Genomic DNA, 20,391 nt, shown 5'->3' on the forward strand with positions numbered 1-20,391 from the left:
TTTCAGGAAAGGAGGGAAGGAAGAGACGGAAAAGAGAGAGTGGGACATGTCAAAAGGAATTGAGCAGTATTTTCCTCAGAAACGTCCCAGAATCACAGTAAGATCTGCTTTTCCCCAGAAAGAAGAGTGAGACGCAGACTATTATACAATTCAGAAACTAAGAAGCTTCAAGTCAAGTTCTGTTGCAAACTTTTTCCTTAATCCCAAAGGGCAAGGGATCACACACTGATCCTGGAGAGCTGGTAACTACCTCGGAGATATGTTCTTCTAGTTAAGAGTTTAACATCCAAATAAAACTACGAGGCACTTTCTGCTAGTAAAGAAAGCTAACTGCAAGAGTAGAAGAACATGTAGATTTACCTAGTGATGCGTATGAGCCTGGGGGCAAGGCTGCAGCAGAACTGAAGGGAGTGGATGCTCCAGAAGACGTCACTTTTGACTTGGCACTAGCTGCTGCATTCACATCGACGTCACTGCGGGATCGCTGCAGAGATCCTGGTGTTGACACAGATTTTGTACTTACTGTAGATGCTGCAGATGGGAGTGGGAGATCCAGAATAAAGAAGATTAATTTTTTGAGCTGTGTGCTTCAAAGAGCCTGACAAGCAGTTTAATGTACTATTTTTAATGCTCCCTGCTGGCACTGAATTACCTCAACTAAGAATGCTTTATCAGGGCAATGTGGGCTTCCCCACACTGCCTGCAAAGATATTTCAATGCTGACCTGATGCTACCTCCAAGAACTTTATGAGAGACTAAATGCTGAAAGCAAAAAGGCTGCCAGGCCAGTAATAAAGAAATTTCTAACAGAACCTAGATGGGAAAGTTCAGCCACAGTAGCCATCACCAGCTTGTGAGTCGTTGGCCAAAACAGACCTGCAGGTCCTTCAGTCCAGGTTCTACTAACTTCCTTCCCAACACCTCATCTTCTCATGAGGCCTGCTGTTCCCATCACTTGTTGATGCTTACCCTCTTAAGCATGAAGCTTGATTATTCAGCTGCAAGCAAACATGCATTTGTGTGCACAATCAAGTAGGTTACACAACAATATCTCCTTGAATCCAAGGTCTCAGTAGGGTGTACTGTATACACAAACCAGCCAGAATCTGATCTCGGTCAGGTGTAGAAGGCAGCACATCTTCTACCAACAAAGTTTTGCCTATTACATTTTGTATTAAAATATATTATTATTGTATGCATTTACTTAGGACAGGAAAGCTGCACCTAAATATTCCATCTGACAGTAAAAACATTAGCAATGAGATGGAATGTAGCACTGTAGGACTTGTGTGCAGACAAACCACAGAGAATAAATGACAGAAAACTTTAAAGCGGAATGCACCATTAGACTATGTAGCTGTACACCTTAGCATCAGCAGTAGCTTGTTCCATCTGTTGCACAGCTTAACATACCTTGGCCACAATTTCTGAGGCTTTTTAGCCTTCCCTTCTGGTGCAAGCAGTAACAGATTTACTAACTTTCAAAAGCATCGTTGTTATCAGCAGTTGATGCACAGGATGTAGTATACAGCTCAAAACTAATTAAAAATTTTACAAAGTTGCCATGTTAAGGAGCAGTAAACAGTGATCAAAGTTCTTTGAATTCTAATACATCACACCTCCTCAGCAACACCTGAGCACATTTTTCAGCTACTATTCTCACCTCTAGATGTAGTGCTTCCAGTAGGACTTCTTTTGGCAGACAATGGACGGCTAGAAATCAAAGTAAGTATTTATTAAACAAAACTAGTATTTCATAGTCATCAGTAACAGTGCTACTCCATTCCCTCAGTATACATGTGAGTTAAAAGGAAGTTAATTACATACAGAAATAGACTAACAAAGCTTATTATTTAAGAATAAACACAGCACAGCCATCAAAGTACTTACAAAAGCACTAAAAAAAATACTAGGTAGGCACATTACTTGAGTAAGAAGATACTTTTAAGAATGCTTTCTGTAGATTTAGAAAGTAACACCAATAAGTTACGGATATTTTTCATATACATCTTACACTTAGGCTTCAAATCTCTGTTATTTAAGTTGACTATATCCCTAAGAGAAGCTAAAATAAATACATTCAACAGAAGAGTTACATATTGATTTTGCAGTTACAACTCAAATTTAGGTTTTTATGGGGTTTTTTTCCCCTCTTATATGGAAAGAGGCAGACTTACACCTCTAAGATTAATGCTAAACACAGAATTTCAATCCAAGCATTGTTTTAAGCACACCTAGAAGGAATGACTAGTAGTATCTACTAAGCGCAAAAAGCTCCCTAGGAAATTATTTATGGAGTCAAGATAATTATTATTATTTTAAAAGCCCGTAATGGGTTTTGCTGCCCTTTTATTTTAATACAATGTTAGCTAAATACAAAAAAATAATTTTGGAGTAACCAAGTACTTAAGCCAAACGATGACTGATGAGACAAAACGGTGTGATGGCTCCCTCCAGTTCAACGGAGCTACCTGCAGTTGTTTGAATCGAGAGGTAGTGACACAGGAGGAACTTACTTGAGACTCTCCTGGGAGCTGGAGGAGGAGCGATCCGACTGTGGCAAGGACACGATGCTGTCAGAGTTCTTCAAATGCGACTGCAGGGCCTTCTGGTAAGAAGACTCTAAGGTGTGGTACAAATGCTCTGCCTCTCGGCTGAAGTGACTGTGGAAACCCCAGTAACACCTGGAAACAAGGCACAACACTGTCAGCGTTTCCTTGTCATTTTTTAGCAGGCAGCAGAGCACAGGTACAGTCAGAGCCCATTTCACTACTGGCATTAGTGGGCTCGTTGGCCCAGTCACTTCAGTCATCTACTGCCCCTATGACTGACGTAAGGTACATCACTTTCTTCAACCCACTGTATTACTCAAACAACCGCACAAAAGACAAACCAAAAATAAGAGAGGAACGCACCGTTTGGTGTGCTGTAAAAACTCAAGTAGCTTACAAAGCTTTATTTCAGAAGAAACCCTCATCCCTCTGGCTGTCTACCACACACGGGAGACAGCAGACCCACTAAGCTGACACTAGTTTGAGACCAGGTGCTCAACAGCTACTTCAAAACCATACCAAAAGCAGAAAACACATGCACGGGCCCGATTCAGGAAAGCATCGGGTGGTGCTGTTTTCTTCCTTAAGGTTAACAAACAGCTCTCCTACAATGCTGCAGAGACAAATCCATACTGAGCTGAGACTGTTGACTGTTTTGGGGAAGAAGTAACAAGGAAAAGGAAAGGGATGCTCCTCTAGACTTCCGATCGGTGCCACGCTGAAAATAAAAGAGCATTTTAAAATGACGGAAGAATTCCTCCCTGGCCCAAATCTCCTGGCTGATGGCTAACACCATTCACTCTCATCACAAAGACGATCAAGACTCTCAGCACTTTTCAGCGGGCAACTAATGGGTAGTTTAAGAGTAAGACTGTTAGCTCAAATGAATCAGGAATTGTTTGTATGTGACAGCCAGTCCTCAGAGCCTCAGAAGTCACATGCATTCTCACATCATTAGAGGTAAACAACTTTCTGTCTCAAGCAGCCACGCTGCTAATTAAGAAACATGGGAAGACAGAATTAAGCATGCTCTCTTAAGTCTCATGGCCATTCTCCTTGCTGTCTGTTTCAGCTTAAGCAGTCACCTGCCGTGAAGCCTCAGTGCCTACCGTGTATTTCAGTGATGGGCACGTTCCCTTTCAAAAGAATTTAAACAGTCCTACTGTGAAACACCTCTGCTTATAACACAGCATTTAGATTAATAAAATTTATTGTTGATTGATTTCATGTTTTACAACATCCTTTTTCTGAAGAAAAATGTTCCTGTAGCGCTCTATTCATAACAGCATGATCCTAATAGTGTACTACCATAAGTAGAATCACATTAATGGAAATGCAAGAGATGCTCAACAGAAGAAAATTAATTGCAAATATTTTTCCTTTAATTTTCCTATAGATATACACAAAGATATTATTCATGTGCCATAAAATATTTTCTTAATTTAGGACACCATTTAGCAGCGTACTAGCATGAGAACTTTTATTTCAAGAGTCATCAATAACAATAGAATAAATTATTTCTATTGTAGGTTGGAAGGAACCTACAACTATCCCCTAGTCAACTGCCTGACCACTTCAGGCCCAACCAACAGTTAAAGTTTGTCTTTCAGGGCATTGTCCTCGAACACCGACAGGCTTGGGGCATCGACCACCCCTCTGGGAAGCCTGTGCCTGTGTCTGACCACCCTTTCTAATGCCCAGATTAACCCTCCCCTGGCTCAGCTTTGAACCATTTCCCCGTGTCCTGTCCCTGGATCCCAGGCAGGAGAGATCAGCGTCTCCCTCCCCACCTCCCCTCCGCAGGGAGCTGCAGAGAGCCGTGAGGCCGCCCCTCGGCCGCCTTTTCTCCAAACGAGACAGACCCGGAGCCCTCAGCCGCTCCTCACAGGACATGTCTTCCAGCCCTGGCACCGGCTTGGCTGCCCTTGTCTGGATGCATTTAGGGACCTTCACATCCTCTTACACGGTGGGGCCCAGCACCGCACACAGCACCCAGGGGAGGAGCGGGGTAACCACCTCTGGCGAGCAGCTGCCTGTGCCGCATTTGATGCGCCGCCGGCTGCCGGGGCACGGTGACAGCTCAGACTGACCCCCTGCCAGCCATCACCCCCAGGCCCCTTTCTGCAAGGCTGCTCTCCAGCCACTCCTCTCCCAGTTTATACTTGTGCCTGGCAATTCTCCATCCTAGGTCTTGCGTACAGGCCAAAAAGAAAAGAAAAACTTAGTAGAAAATAACAGTATATTTGTACTAAACAGAAGAAACATCAGTTAACTGCAAGCAATTCAAACATCAAAAAGACAAACAAGGTAACTAGTTCTCAACTGTAGACTCTTGAACAACTCAGGTAAGCATTTTACCTCCTCAGACAAAAAGATCATAAAATATTACAAGAACAAAGTGAAATAAGCACCATTAGAAGATGTGATACATATATAACTCAGCCCCATGTGATCACCTCATCTGACATCTCCTGCTGAAGTACACATTCTGACTGAAGCCAAGGGAAAGCTGGCATCAGCTACCAGGAGAATGTAACTTGTCTGGACTTCAGTCTCCAACACTAATACCACTGACTTGCAACACAACAGGGGCAAAGAAGGGGAGGAAGAAAAGACACCAACAACAGCTTCTACTTACTTTCTCGCCTCTATCCTGGCTTCAGAGTCTGCATCATGAATTCCCTTCTTTATCGTTTCAGCTAACACTGATATGTGTCTGAAATAAGAACAAAAACATTATCCAGCAGTGCAGAAAGATGCGTCACACTTATAAACAAATGACTAATTTGATTTTGCCTTGGTCTCTTAAGAACAAATACTTCATTACACCCTCCCATTGCCATGTAAGATCCTTTGGAGCCTTTATTTATTTAGTCTTACAAGTCAGTTTTATTTCACCCACACATGGCTGACTAGGAAAAGACAAGCAGCATTCTTTGTAGGTCAGTCTTTAGTTAGCTATTGAAACTGCCTGGGTGCAAAAACACTCTCTTAACCCTTAAATAATAGTCTTGCACAGTCTAGGGCTAAGGAAATGGTGTCCCAGTCTCTTCTCCCACAATTACTTTCGCTGTTCACTAGTTTGAAGTACTGAAGCGTCAGAAGCTCCTGACAGATGTGTAGTAGCCTTCAACTCATCATCGCACTTGAGGGTGCAAAACGAAAAAAATAAACAAGAGAAAAGACACACACAAAAAACCCCAAACAAAAAACAACAAAAAAAACCCCAGAAACTACTGAGCTCAGCAATTCACTCAGCCAGGTTTCCCAAGGCTGGCATAGAGGACAGTCCCACTGAGCTCTGACTGGCCACACTACCGAGACTAATGGTGTGTGCACACATACGTACATGGTTTTTTTTGTGGCAGAAATACCTCTACTAGAGTTAACTGATATAATCTCACCTCCTAGATTATCCTTTCTCCAGAATTAACCTCCCCAGACTTAAGCAGGAGAGAAATAAGCGACTTGTTTTCAGAACTTACCTTTCTAGGGAGTGTGTTTGCCACTCCTGCAACAGCAAGTCTAAAAATTCAAAACAGCGCCTGAGAGAAGGAAGAGAAGAAACTCTGAGTTCTCAGAGTTAACAGAGGCACAGTGACTTTGACATGCCTGCCTCTAAACAACAGCCATCTTTTATTACAAAGGTTTTGGGGACATTCAATTCAGTAATGACAGAATAATAAAACCACCAGCATCTCTACAAACACCCTCAATAAACAGCCTGAAGTAGTAACTGGAGGCAGCTCACTACAGAGAAGTCTGAAGAGAGGGTCTGACATAAAACCACCCAGGGAGACCCCTTTTCCATTAAACAGGATACAGCCCAGAAGATCCATGCTAAGGATATTCTGTACCTGTAAGTTCAGGGTTCACACGGAAACCTCACATTCAGCTTCATGTGGAGACCTTTTCAACTTTAACCTCCCCTCCTCATTTCAAGAAACTACAGCACAAGTGTGCTGTTATTTGTTCAAGGCTTGTCAGCAAAATCAGCAACCACAAAGCCCTTCTTTTTGTCTAACTAGAACTAGCTGATCTTCATGGACCAAGCAAGAACCTCCCAGTGAGGTACTGGACTGAAGTACAACTAGATTTGAAGTGCAGAGAGGACCATTCGCACACCCAGCCTAACTTCCAGGTGATGCTACCACAGAACACTACTTCTGCTGACTGGCTCAAAGAAAGCATGTCACTACAACAGCTAGTAGTGGGGAATCAGAACGTGTCTGTAAAGAAGCCAAAATCATATGACGTTATAATGGCATGTAAGCACAAAGATAAGTTTAAGAAACATTTCTCTCCGTGGAAAAGTGCCTTTTCTTCTCTGCAGTGCTGCAGCTTATACAAGATAGCTGACTTGGAATTTGATCCCAACTCATGGGGGAGATGCACTATTTAGCAAGTGTGTTACATCAACCCTCTCCGTGAATAAAAACAAATACATGAATGTTATCAGAAAGTACACGTGACCCTGCTTAGTGGTAAAAGAAAGTAAATTCAAACTAGATGCTCACCTTCTAACTGCAACAGACTTGGATGTACAATTACTGGTTATGATGGGTATTAATCGAGGGATGTGCGTATGCTAGAAGAAAACAAACAACAAAAACAGGAAGAAATCTTTACACCATGGTGCCATGGAGTGAAAGGCCATCTCTTTCAGCCACCTAAGCCCAGTATGCAGATACTTATTTTTGTTCAATTCTTAAAAATAGAACTGCTAAATAAAGGAACACTAGCAGATACGGACAGATATTTTTATTATTAAAAATATTTTGTATTTTATCTGTTAAATTATCTTCAACAGATATTTCATTTTCTTCTATAATAGCAGGCTCCAGTGGGTCAAGGAGCTGAAGTCACTGCAAGAGGATCTAAACTGTCAGTGGTGACAATTTCAGAGGTATCAGGCTATCTACAGCTTCCCCACTGAATCACTAGACAGAAGACATTTCTGTGACCTAATGGATTTAGGAAACGTGCACTGTCTGTGAGGCAATTTAGAGCATAATTAAGAGGATGAGTCTGTCCTGCAAGGCAGTTTTAAAACCCATTCAAAGAAAAAAGTTTGCTCAGCTCTTAAAGAGATGGAAATATCTTACTCTGCAAAGAAACTTTTTTCCTTCTGTTTTGGCAGGACTTAACTATCATGTTCTGCACAAGGTTGAGTGACATCTGAAACAGCCCAGCCCAACACAAAGCAGAAAAGTAGATCAGGCACTAAAACTGATTATCATTGTAGCAACATTCATACTTCCTCAGAAATACCACAGTATTTGGAAATTATAACATACTTCTTTATTGATGTATACTTACTCGAATTATTAATCTAACTGCTACAACACCAGAAGTGGCCATGACTTTGGCACTATTCGGAATTAGATTAAAAATTGTTGGCATGATGGCTTCTGCCCCATGGTCAAACTTGTTTCCCAGAACTGATGACAAATGTCTGAAAAAAAGAATGAAGTCATGCTGGTAATTGTGCTGAGGATTAAGTATGTCAGACTTCTTCAGAACATCTGACATAAGCACATCTGACATCTCCATCTTCACAACTGTCACCTCCTCTCCAACTCCAAAGGACAGAGAGCACCATGTTTCAAAAAAACCAGTTCCTTTGCTTTCATCTCAAACTTGTGTTCTATATTCATCTGAAGTCTGAGAAACAGTAAGTTCAGCACAAAATGAAGTAACTAGCACAGCTAAAAATTTATTATCAAATGGGATCACGCTCAAAGAACATGTTTTTCTGAAGTTGTTAGTTCGTATTACAGTTTCTCTGAAACTGTCTACTTTGCCTTAATATGCATAAATTTCAAAAAACTGTTAGCAGCACCCTTTTTCTTGAAGCGTTTCAGAGAGGATAACCACCAAAAATAAGAACTAGCTCAATCCAAACCAGAACAAAACATACATTTTCAGCTTTATTGTTTAATCCTTCCCCACTCAGTGCATGAATGCATGGCTTGCTCATTCATTCAGCATATCTCAAACCAGCATTGTTTTAAACTCAGGAACACACTTCGGCAGAACTACAATTATTGGTCTACATGAATGTGGTTTAAACAGCTGTAGCAAAATCATGTTCTACCTATAACTATGTAATACTTACTAGCAGCACATTACACCCTAAATGTGTTTTACCCAGTGTCTGTTCCTTTTTTCTACAGCACATCTCAAACCTATTTAGAAAATAAACTTACCCCAATGTGATACAAGCCTCTCGTACTACTTGAGACCGCAGGTCTTTAGCAGATAATTTAAATGCTCCATCCAAAAGTCTTAAGTGTTGGAAGAAGTTATCATATTCTGCAGCTCCAGCCAAAAGTAAGGAGCGGATCTTTTTCAACTGTTAGCACCAGAAGAGAAAGCAGTGACTGTTAATGAGCAATAGATATAAGGACAATTATGTTCAGCGCTGATACAAGGTTTCCAGGGTCCTTGTACAATTGTTCCTCAACATGCGTTAAGGAACTGTGTTCATGTCCAAACAATTTTATTATTTCAGGTCTTATATTCAACTCACAGGTTAACATACTAAGTATGACAATAAACAGACTAGGTAACTGTTTTAGAAACCCAAAACCATTGCATACGACTACTTAGACTATATTGTTAATAACCCAAACATCACATTTTAAACCAAAAGATATCTTAAAAGTTCTCCTCTATTCCTGTTAGAAACCACCTGTTAGAAGCAACAGCTTCTAAAGCTTAGGTCCTCTCACAACTGACTACTCTATTAAAAAAAAAAAATATATATATTCCTAGGCTTAAAGGGCATGGCTCAAATCTGAGTAACACTGACATATCTAGAATATGTCCATTGAATTCAATAAAATAATTATCTGGCTCTACTAAAAGTAGAACCCTAACTCCAATAAAATGAGAAATTTTCTATTAATATTAATTACAGGGACCACTGTTTCATCCTATATACGTTCTTTTGGACACTTTCACAGGCCCTCATGTATATTGATGCATCTGTACAGTGCCTTGATTTAAGCTCACTGTTACTCAGTACAGCAAACAAAAAAACCTGAAGTAAGCTGAATCAGCACAGTTTGCCACTCAGATCTGTAACACAGGATTTGACAGACATGTCAAAGTTGCTACACCAGTGATGAAAGTCTACTGCGTAGACAAGATCATGTATCTATTTATATCATAAAAACACAGCTCACCTCAGTAAATAAAACTCAGTCTTTGCATGCATATAACTTCTCTGATTTTCTACTTCCACATTTCCCACAGTCGCATTTGTTTATCCAAAACCTAAATCTGTAAATCCTTTGTGAATTATTTTACACCTCCTTTTGCAAAAGTGTAAGTTCTCTATAAGCAAAGTGACTTTCTGCCTCATAAGGAAGTTTTAAGGTATTCTGAATACCACCTCTGACATTTAAATTTCAGCATCTGCTAGCAAGTTTCTAGCTTTACATCTGGTTTTGCTGCATGACTTTCACAGTTCAACCTGATGCTGTCAACAGATTCTTGTATATCAAATAGCATTTTCTTTCATAGATGTGGTTTAAATTCAGTCTCGTAAGAAAATGTTTCCCTCAAGCTTGAGGGAACATAACAGATGCTCACCACTTGAACTACATTCTAGCCTTACTCTGAGGTTCTCCCAGTACCCTCTTCATGGGATTAAGCTCAATGCAGAAAAACCTCATATTAGAGTTCATATCTAAGTTCACCACTTACCGCAGAAACTCTCTGTTCCCAGTCATGCTTATCATCTGATAGTATCTCTCTTATTTTGTTTATGGATTCCTCAAGATCCCGGCTGGAATAAATCTGCAAATTTAAATACAGAGTAGCACCATAATGCAAGATTTACTCCAAAAAAATCAGATCACTTCCCAACTACATTATGCCCTTTGCTCCTCAATGCTTAAGTATCACGTGCTAGCCTTCGACACGGCTAGATCTGCACAATGCAAAGAATTTACACCCATTTCCTGCAATCAAAAATTACTAAATGACCACAAGATGATTAAAGGATCATCTTTATTTATTTTACTATATTTTCACAACTTTAAGCAGCATTCCTGCAGCTACTAGTGGCTCTATTAGTCCAAGACCTACAGAAGATCATGACATGTGCTGTTCAGCTGTCCCAAAAATAAAGCTCTGGTGAAGGACAGGGGATATGTGACAACTCAGCTATCCAGCCATATCTATCAGCAAACATGCACTGTCCAGTTGTCACACTCACAACAGCAGCAGTCCTGGAACACAAAAGTCACCTTTATCTCTTTCAGTTTCCAGATGGTACAGATGAAATGCAGAGAGGCTTCTGCTGACTTAAGTTCTTCTTCAACCAGACCGCACTGTGCAGCATGCGCATCCAGTTCCAGTTCCATGTCCGTTCCTGTGATAGTTCCACCACAACCCTCCCACCCCTATTCCCTCCACCTCTGAGGGATTCACACAAACTGCTGGCAGATACCACATTTAAAACTAGCCTCCCTCTAACTCACCTTCCCACTAAGAAATATTTGTCAACACCACAACAAAGCACAATTTGCCAGTGAATAGAACCAGATGATCCTATATCCATCTTCTGCTTTTTAGTACTGTGTGCTTTAACATGTAATTCTACTTACCTGAACTGTTGGGACATCTTCAAATGCCTTAATGAAGTCTTCCTCATCCACAGCACCTGCTCCCTCTTTGGCTGCTGACATACAAATGAAAAAGCCTTTTCAATCTTTCAGTCTTCTTATCAGCAAGAGAATCAATTAAGAAACCACCAGCTATCAAGGCACTTAATCAGGAGAAAGTTCACTATCCATGCAGCCTCAGAGTGCTGCAGATTTAATGAAAGCAGAGACAGGGAAATTCAATGCCAGGCACAGACTAGACATTCACAGCATCCTTCAACTCCTAGGCACAGAGGGCACATTAGGGAAGTCATTACAGTAGTCACTCAACAGTTAGGGGACACAGTCTGAAAAATGAAAGGGAATATTTAATTATATGAGAGATTTTATTTTAAAGGATTTAATCCTATCTATAATAGATGAAGGTGCAGATCTGACAGGTGCACAAACAGACAAATGATAACGAAGATAAACAGTCTCTGGAATACAGATTGGAGTGTCTGATAGAGGGAACTTTCTCCATTTCTCTAGGTCACATGTAGAACTATTGCTCACATTCAGAATTAATGCTCAGTTTTCTTTCTGCACCTTCATTAACAGCAATGGCCAAAGCTCTTAGAAGAAAGCCAACGCATCAGTTTTAGATTGCATGGGCTGGAGTTTATCATGTAGCTATAAGCATCCTGTTTCAGTCCAGCCAAAAAGCTGCAGCATTAAAAGGCAAAAATGTACAGACTGTAACACTGACATGATTTACTCACAGCCCTCAGTGCACAACTGCACAGATCCAACCTCTGACAAATGCAAAACACATTATAGGGACATGGGGACTGCTTGGAGATCATCCTACTGAATTTCGGTTGCAGCATGCAGACAATTTACACATAATGACTTCACAGGGAAAAAATCTGTTACTGGATCCCGGGGGCCAGTCTGGAAGTCCTTGCAATAAGCTCAAGCATAAACACTATAAATACGTCACATAAAGGTTAATTATATATGCTGTCTGCTTACTTGAAGACTTGGAGCCCAGAGCTGCAGACCCAAGTCTGCGGGTACTCCCCATCCCAACTCTGCGCGAGTTTGCAGGGGCCTTTGAAGATGTAGAGGAGCTAGCTGAGGAAGGTCTGTTTCCATCCACTGAGTCTTCATCATCAAAAATTTTATCTGCCAAAAAAACCACAGTCAGCTGTAAGTCTGATGAAGCAAAAGGATGCCCCAAGGAATATGCCAACGTTGTGGCAAAAGATGCTGCATGTTCAGGTCTGCTCAGCCAGCTCTCATCTCAGCAGTGTCTTCATGCTAGAAATCTGGTTATTCACAATGACCACAAGGCCACTGAACCCGATCCTTTGCTACTGCAGCCACTATGTTATAAACCCTTTCAATGAATGCATTCAGCTAAAAAGAATAAACTTAAAATTTACAACAGAAAGACGCAAGCCACAAATAATACTTGGAGTCTCTACAGTCCGTATCTCTGATGCTTATGTCTCCAAGAGCTATTTTGCCATGGGCTGTAGTGAAACTAAGACCATAAGCAAATCCAGGATCCAAGTGCGGAGAGGATCAGGCAGCACAGGCTGCCCTGTCACACCCCACCAAGTGCCTACACCAGACCGAGAACAAACAGGGTACCCCAAGAAAGGCTGCATGCCAAGACCCATGCATTTGATAAGCCACAGACCATTAATCACAGACCTATCCAGAGCTACAAGTCCACTTCAACTTTTTAAATGATTACCAGAGATTCTTTGCAAGGAAATAGAAAAAGTTACCTCAAATTCATAAAACCCCATAAATATAAGATGTATTAAAACTTACTGAACCTTCTGTGTACATCCAAAGGGAACTGCAGCCTCTACCTCCACACATGAACATTAATTAAAATAAATTACAGTCATTTTGACTCTCAGTGAAGGTCATTCCAATTCCAAAGGAATGCTTATATTGCAGTTTTACACAGATTAAGTAATCCACTTTAAAAACCGGCCTTAGGTTGAAAGATGACGAAGTATTTGGCCAGATGACATAGTATTTATGGAGGCCAGGAAGCCACCTCAGCACCCGTTCACTTGGCTTCTCCACGCTAACCCTTCATTCAAGATTTGAGATCTGCTTCATGTCTATTCCTCTCCACCAGCCCAAGGTACACACCCACCCTCCAATGGTTCAGGATCTTTTCCTTTGCAAATTTCACTTGGCAAAAACTCAAGCAGGTGTTTTGACCCATCCCTATTCAGGAAAGCACCTGGGAACATCTGGTGACAAACACAGGCTCCCAGTTAAACACTAACGAGTGAAATTCAATACGGGTTGAGCCTCCTGAGGGTAAGAAAATAAACTGATAACAGTATAGACATATTCTAGGGGAGGCAAAATAATAGAAAGAAAAGCCTGTATTGTCCTCAGCCTAACAGCCTTAAAGAATTTTCCCTATCCGAAGTGATAATGACTTATTCGCAGTTGGACCCATAAGAACAATCACAGATCATCCAAAACCCTAAAAACTGACATTTCCGATATGCACCCGTGCACGAGATGCCACACTCCCATCACAGCACAACACTGAAAGAGCAGGTAGACACCAGCATCCACCAAGTTCAGAAAGGTGGCCAAGGACATCTCTCGCCTTAATTTTGATGTTCAAGACGTCTTGGAATAGGTGAAAGGGCTAGGAAAAAAAAGTACCATCTAAAGGGACGGGGTAACAGAACAACAGGTACTTGGATTGTTGTTGTTCAGGCAAAAGCGAACAGGAAAAAAGTGAACATACAAACTGTAACATCAAGAAGTGTAAGGTCACACAGCTAAGGAGAAGAACATAAGCCAAACTTCAGATGTGGGGTCTCTGATAGAGTGCCCTAAGACAGCCACGGAGACAGTGCTACCTCCCTGCTGACACTGGTCTTGTTCTGACATATGTAATGCAAAAATAATTCGAAAAAAGCTCAGGGAAGAATCATGAAAATTATTAAAGGATTGGAAAATATGTTTTTAATTCAATTAAATGAAAATTCACTGCAGAAGACTGTTTAACCTGGCCAGATTCTTAACAAGTTGCTTGATTATATTCTGTGTTAATGTAGCAACTCAAGATTTGTTAATGCCGTTTTTAACTGTGATTAATTAATATTGTTTTTCACCTAATAGAAAAATATACAACAAGGCCACTGGCTGGAGGTTAAAAACAAATTAAATTCTGAATTGCCTTTTTTCCTCCCTTCCCCTCCCCCCCTCCATTTTTTTTGCAATAATCACAGGGCTGACTCTCTGTGAGGTTAGGAGGTGTGTCACCCAGAAAATTCTACCACAGGCAGTTCTAAAAAAGCAAGATTGAAATTTTTTTCTCTGGAAGATAGTCTAGTTCAAACAGGAATTATTTCAAAAACATTATCTGGTGAGACTTACACAGAAGGTCACAGCCGATCAAAATTGACTTTAAAACATATAATCTCTGAAGTCTCTAGGAAGGGGTTTAAGTGATGCAGAAAGATTGGCACAAAAACTTCTGAGCAAAATCTGTCCCAATTGCATTTATTTCAAAAGCTCCTATATAGATATTAAGCAAATGATCATTTACCTCATATTACCAGCTAAGAGAAAAATCGGTCAAAACAAAAGACACGCAATTACTTCAAAACCACATTCATCTGATAATAAAATTCTCCATCAGCTGCATTTCAGGCTATGTAGATGCAGTCTCTAGTTAACTTTCCCTTGTATCTGCATTTTTAAAGCCTCACCCCTGTGAAAGGAGAAAAGGGTGTGGTTTTCCATTTCATATAACAAATAAAAATTCAGAAAAAACATGTATTAAAAGGATCCCACTTTTGTAGCATTGTAGCAATTAAATAAACTCATTTTCATTTAAAACAGGCTTTTCTGAGCATTAGCAAAAAACCACAACACTCCAAAACCAACTATTCAACCCACAGTTTTGAACTACATGGAATTTGGATTACAATCACATCTTTGTGTTCATTAAGTCTACAAACTAAGCACTACATATTTATCAAATCAGAATATCCCTTCAACAACCCAAGAGCATTTTCTCATCTGAACAGCACAGAATGACAGCGCCACATTCAGAACTGCACATCAAGTCTTCCAGCAGCACGTGTGCAGGACAGAAAGAGAAACAAAGAACAGAAAGAAACCTGAACATGGGAGGACAGAAAAGAAAAACAAGCTACTAAACACTATCATTAAAAAGCCTTTTTTTTTCCCCCCTCCTATTTGTTGAGTCCTGTTCACATTAATCATCTGAACTAGGATCATATTTTTTTGCAGCCTATCTGCAAATCACGAGGTGGTAAATTCAGGATGGGTGTAACTCTCATGACTCCAGCAGAGGTGCACTGAAGCGGAATCGGTACCAGGTTCTAATATTAAATAACTACTGATGTTCTCCCATCCCAAGACATACACACATCCCCCAGTGCTCAGTTATAAGGGCCATACAGTACTCTCCATCAAAGACATGCCCTTATAAAAGAGGCCTTTGTCTGCTCACCACTCTGCTGTCTCAAAGAAACAGAGAACACTATTTGCTTTACATTTTTCAATCCCTTTACATTATTTAAGAAGAGAAAAAAAATTGCTTACAAGTACATATCCTTCTGCAAATAAGCTTCCTTAACATTCCTTCATATTTTCCATAGCGTGCCCAGATGTAAGAGTGCTTCACAGAGCGCCGCGGCTTTCAGTCCAGCACATAATCAATCATTGCCCCTCGTATTCATTAGGCATGCTGTCTTCACACGTGGCTTTAAACAGCTATGGCTTCAGACCTCTCTCTGGCTGCAGCTCTGTGAGATTCCCATCAACACCCATTTCAGCCCAGGAAACTTCAGTTCACTTCTAGGAAGGCAATTCCCTGCTAGCAAGGGGAACCCGGGACAAATAATCTGGGATGAAGACGAGCTGAGTCTGCCTGGCTGGGCTGGCTTGCACTAGGAACCAGCCTGACTTTATCCCCTGGGAAGCGCTAACAGGAGCATCTCAACAGCTGTCATCATTTGTCCATGACGAATAAATTTAGTCATTATTCATTTTAAAATGTAACCCCTTCAGCTCTGGGCAAGGTGTAAATGGGGAGAAGAGACTGTACTAGCTGTTCAGGAACCACAGTAAACAAGGGCCAGCGTTTCCCCTGACTGAACCACCAGCCTGGGACCTTTCAAAGCAAAATAAATGGAGCCTCAAATTTCCTTTCCAATGAAAGGAGATTCTTTCTGGCTTTTAACAAACTTTAAGGTATCAGATTCAAATCTTTTAAGTTATTTGACTGTAAGCTTTAGGAAAGATAGCTACTCTGTAGCAATTACAGATTGGGGGGGAAAAAAGCTTACAATCACGCCTGTTCCTAAAGAGATGCCCAGCCACCATCTGACTCTGCAAAGTGCTGGACTTGCTCTGGCCCCGCTCTGCCCGTTTATCCATGTCCCATCTCCAAGCATCAGTGCAGCTGAAACATGCAAGAAGGGTATCTCTCCCACAAGAATCTCCCTTCCAGGTGCAGATGAAGGTGGATGGCACCAGAGAAACCTGTCCTCCCACCCACCACATGGCCTCCTGCACCAGCAGCAGACACACACACACAAAAAAGAAGCTGACACACATTTCAGCACATCGAAACCCCGTGCTCAACCCCTACTAGACCGGCAAAGCCCAACTCCCTGAGGACCTGAGAGCCCCCTGTAAAAGCCAAGCACACATACTGTGTGCTGGTGGGCAAACCCACCAACGCCACAGAAAACAGGCTATGTTCCTCCTCACTCCTTTTTGGCCAGACTTAACCCCACGTGCATTGGTCATTGGTTTTGTGACAGACACTTGGACACCTCGACTCATGCCCTGCCCCAAGGCCAGTGGCTGGTACCCCCCAACTCCAGCCGTGACTCCCGTAGCTCACAAGGCATGGTCCCCTCCTCTCTGCGGGTGTCCCACCAGCCTCCACGCAAGCCAGCTTCAGCCAAGCTTAAATGCTTCTTCCCACTAGCACACACCAAGCCCACACATGGCTTCACTGCAAGCCTGCCTCCCACCTCCAACACAGGCATTGTAGAGGTTTCTCCAGCAAAATGAGTTTACAAACCCACTAAAGGGACATATATATGCTCCTCAGAAGGATTAAATGTTTAAAAACAAAGGAGTCACAGCCACAAGCAGAAGCATGCAGGCACGTTAGGGCTGCTCGCTTGGCCATCTCCCACAGCATCCCAGCTGCTCTCTCCTGGGCCCAGCCTCCCTCCCACCCTCCACACCAGGCACAGTGTTCTGAGCCTTGAGAACGCCCCTGTGTGGGCTCAGTGACCCCGGTCAGCCTCCCTGGGGCCACCTGCCACCCCTCTTCCCTCGGCACCAGTTCTCCCAGGCTGACCCAGCCACCAGCTCCAGTGCCAGCCCACCCCTGCTGCCTCCTGGCACTACTCAGTGAATCACCTCATCCTCCTTCACAACTGGCTTTGAGGGGGATTCCCAAAAACCTGACCTGATCTCGGCAAGGGCTCACCGGGACCGAGCCAGCCACAGCAAAGATCGCGTGTGCAAGGATATGCACAACACCGGTATCTTGGCTTCTTTCTCTGATCTCCCATATATTGCCCTATTTAAACCAGAATATGTATAATTGTGGGTTGGAGTTAATCTTCTGAATAAGGTTTCTAGTCTAAATCTAGACAATATATTTATGACCATAATAAATACAATCAGCGATACAACTGCCATTAGCCACAGGCAAGGTGGTACTTAAAGACCCAAGCCAACAATGTCATGCCAGGTAAGTGGACAAATGCTTTTTATTTCAATAATCCTTCCAAAACCCACATGCTCTTCTTTAATCCAAAAGGTTTCAGTTTTCCTTCATTAGCTAGGGAAGGTCATCATCTTGGCTGCTACCTCATTCTGTCTAACAAGGAGCTAATGAAACTACTCACAACTTAACAGGTCTTCAACTGCTGCCACAAAGGGAAAGAAGATTCCCGAAAGAAGTAACACTTGTAATTTTCTGCTGCAATTTTCTGCTGCAAATACATCGTATTTACACAGGCAGTTGTTCTGGTACACATCCTGCTCAGTCCCTGCTATGGCAGTTTCAGAGTATTGATGTCTGCCATCCCTCTGTAAGCAGAAAAACAATCCGGCAGCAGTAGCAATAATAAACAAAGCACATTTCTGTCAGTGAAGAATCCAACAATTATTAAATCCATTTCAGTGATCATAAAGTTAACTGAGGAATTGATGTATACATCCTGACCCAACCACATCCAACACCAAACTAAGGCAGACACAACCCACACATGAAAAGTAAATTCCAGCTTCTGAGAAAATAAGCAATAGCCCTGGCCACGTTCAAAATCTGCTCTCAAGGACTGGCCTGGTAAGTCAGACAAAATCTTCCTGCAAAAGACCAATCTGAAATTACAGAACTCATGACTGATCCAAGTTATTTTTCTGAGGAATATTATAATTTTCAATCCTGAAATCAGATGGCTCCAGTTTAAGTTCTTTCCATGATGGCTGTGGTGAAGCTTGAGAACAAGAGCCTTAAAGACTTAAAAACAAGGGACAAATAAAAACGATTCAATATTTATGAGCCTGTTTGCTTCAAAACATGGTTTTTAAAACCATAAGGTTGACAATATTAATGTCATCATGTTAAGAAGCCACAGCAAGCACTCCAGTAGCACATGAGCTAGGAACACAGCAGACAAAGTGCTTTTCAGAAGCTTCTGTTCATGAAACTAACACCTGCAAATGGGAATTTTTAGAATTTAGTGAAACTGTCATTTATGCAGTTTTCAGCAATATGAAATTTTCCATTAGCTTTAAGTAGACTTAGAAAAGAGCCAGTACAAAGGTTACACATTCCTACAAGCTTTGTAAAATTAAGCAGCAACAGGAGACAACAAAACAGCTGTGACACTGAGTGAAGGAGCAAGAGCTCAAACAGCCAAAAGAATTCAAACAAGCACCAAAAGCCAAGATAAAGCCATAAAAATAGCTAGGATTTTAGTTTCACTAACTACTTTAATACAGTTCATACAGACACCTTAACAAGAATCAAACACCCATGTGCTGCTGTACAGACACAGCCCTTGCCCCATAATGACAAAAAAAACAAACCATCACACAGACACATGCACACAAAGGAAAAAAAAGTGAGGAGAAAGATAAGCATCTGTTTTCCTCAAAGTCATCCATGGAAATACAATATTCCCAAAGCGCCCTTTGCAGCAAGCCACACAGCTTTCCCCCAGACTTCAAGAGCACCAGGAAATCCACAACATACACCTTGGAAAAACACACCCACCAACACGTGTACATAAAATTTCAATTTAAAGAGCAAAACCAGCTTTTTCCCTAGCCTACCCTTACCCCTCCTGTCCCCCCGAGGTCCATCGTGCGGCCCCGCAGGGTGTCTGCCCCTGCTCCCAGCCAGGCTGGCTGTACCGCGACACGGCGCGCTCAGAACACAGCCTTCCACAAACACACCAACTATTTCAAAGTCTATGAAACTCCACAACAGGGTGTTATTTCTGTTTCACTGCTGCAGCTCTCCCTGCTGACTGCACTTGGGGGTGCTGTACCTTTTTTGTTCTGGACTTCTTGAAAATACCTGTTAAACTGCACCGGTTAGAAACAGGCCAGCAGCAGCCCCAAGCACAGGCGTTACTCCCTCCATACAGTGCTCTCCTTAGCGTAATCTTCACAGAGAAAAATAAAAAGTACGTCGTATAACCTGAGCCCTAGAGATACCACCAAGCAACGAGAAAGGCTATTTATACAGGATGGACCAGAGGGATCTTCTAGAGTCAGCAAGTATCCTTTTCCAGAACTACAGGAATCAGTGGCCTTATTGCAATACTGGTATAACAGCAGGAAAAGCATTCCTTCATTCCTGAACAGCAGATAAAGCACACTATTTTCCACTGTAGTATTAATCCTGCGTGCTGCACAGTGCCGCCAGTGTTAATGTTTCTCCTCAGCCTTACTGAAATTCTAATATTTAGGCAAATAATAGTAGAAAAGAAAGTGATTCCTTCTGCCTTCGTTCACAGGACAGCAACATTCAATTCTGCAGAAGCACAGGAGCCCCTTCAGGCACCACCTTCATATGCAGATGTGGCAGGGATGCTTCAGACTGAAGTGCAAGCACTGAACCTTTCCCCTCCTGGCCCTCACCTCCAGGTTTTAGCCAGCTCTCTGCACTTGATGGA

The 20,391-nt window shown here is 41.9% G+C and overlaps 1 protein-coding gene across 8 annotated transcripts in view; it reads right to left on the bottom strand.

Moving 5' to 3' along the window:
- The window catches only part of CLASP1 (cytoplasmic linker associated protein 1), a 185,097-nt gene that overhangs the window by 84,520 nt on the left and 80,186 nt on the right, over positions 1–20,391 (bottom strand). For all 8 annotated transcript variants that reach the window (XM_080399735.1, XM_080399733.1, XM_080399732.1 and 5 more), the window contains exons 9-19: positions 12,182–12,334; positions 11,171–11,244; positions 10,266–10,358; positions 8,762–8,907; positions 7,872–8,007; positions 7,070–7,140; positions 6,038–6,097; positions 5,191–5,268; positions 2,517–2,684; positions 1,664–1,713; positions 361–531 (exon numbers count right to left, since the gene is read on the bottom strand). In XM_080399735.1, coding sequence (XP_080255861.1) covers positions 361–531; positions 1,664–1,713; positions 2,517–2,684; positions 5,191–5,268; positions 6,038–6,097; positions 7,070–7,140; positions 7,872–8,007; positions 8,762–8,907; positions 10,266–10,358; positions 11,171–11,244; positions 12,182–12,334 — 1,200 coding nt within the window. The remainder of the gene's footprint in view (positions 1–360; positions 532–1,663; positions 1,714–2,516; positions 2,685–5,190; positions 5,269–6,037; positions 6,098–7,069; positions 7,141–7,871; positions 8,008–8,761; positions 8,908–10,265; positions 10,359–11,170; positions 11,245–12,181; positions 12,335–20,391) is intronic.

Source organism: Falco punctatus, assembly GCF_963210335.1.
Source record: "Falco punctatus genome assembly, chromosome: 8".
Taxonomy (NCBI): domain Eukaryota; kingdom Metazoa; phylum Chordata; class Aves; order Falconiformes; family Falconidae; genus Falco; species Falco punctatus.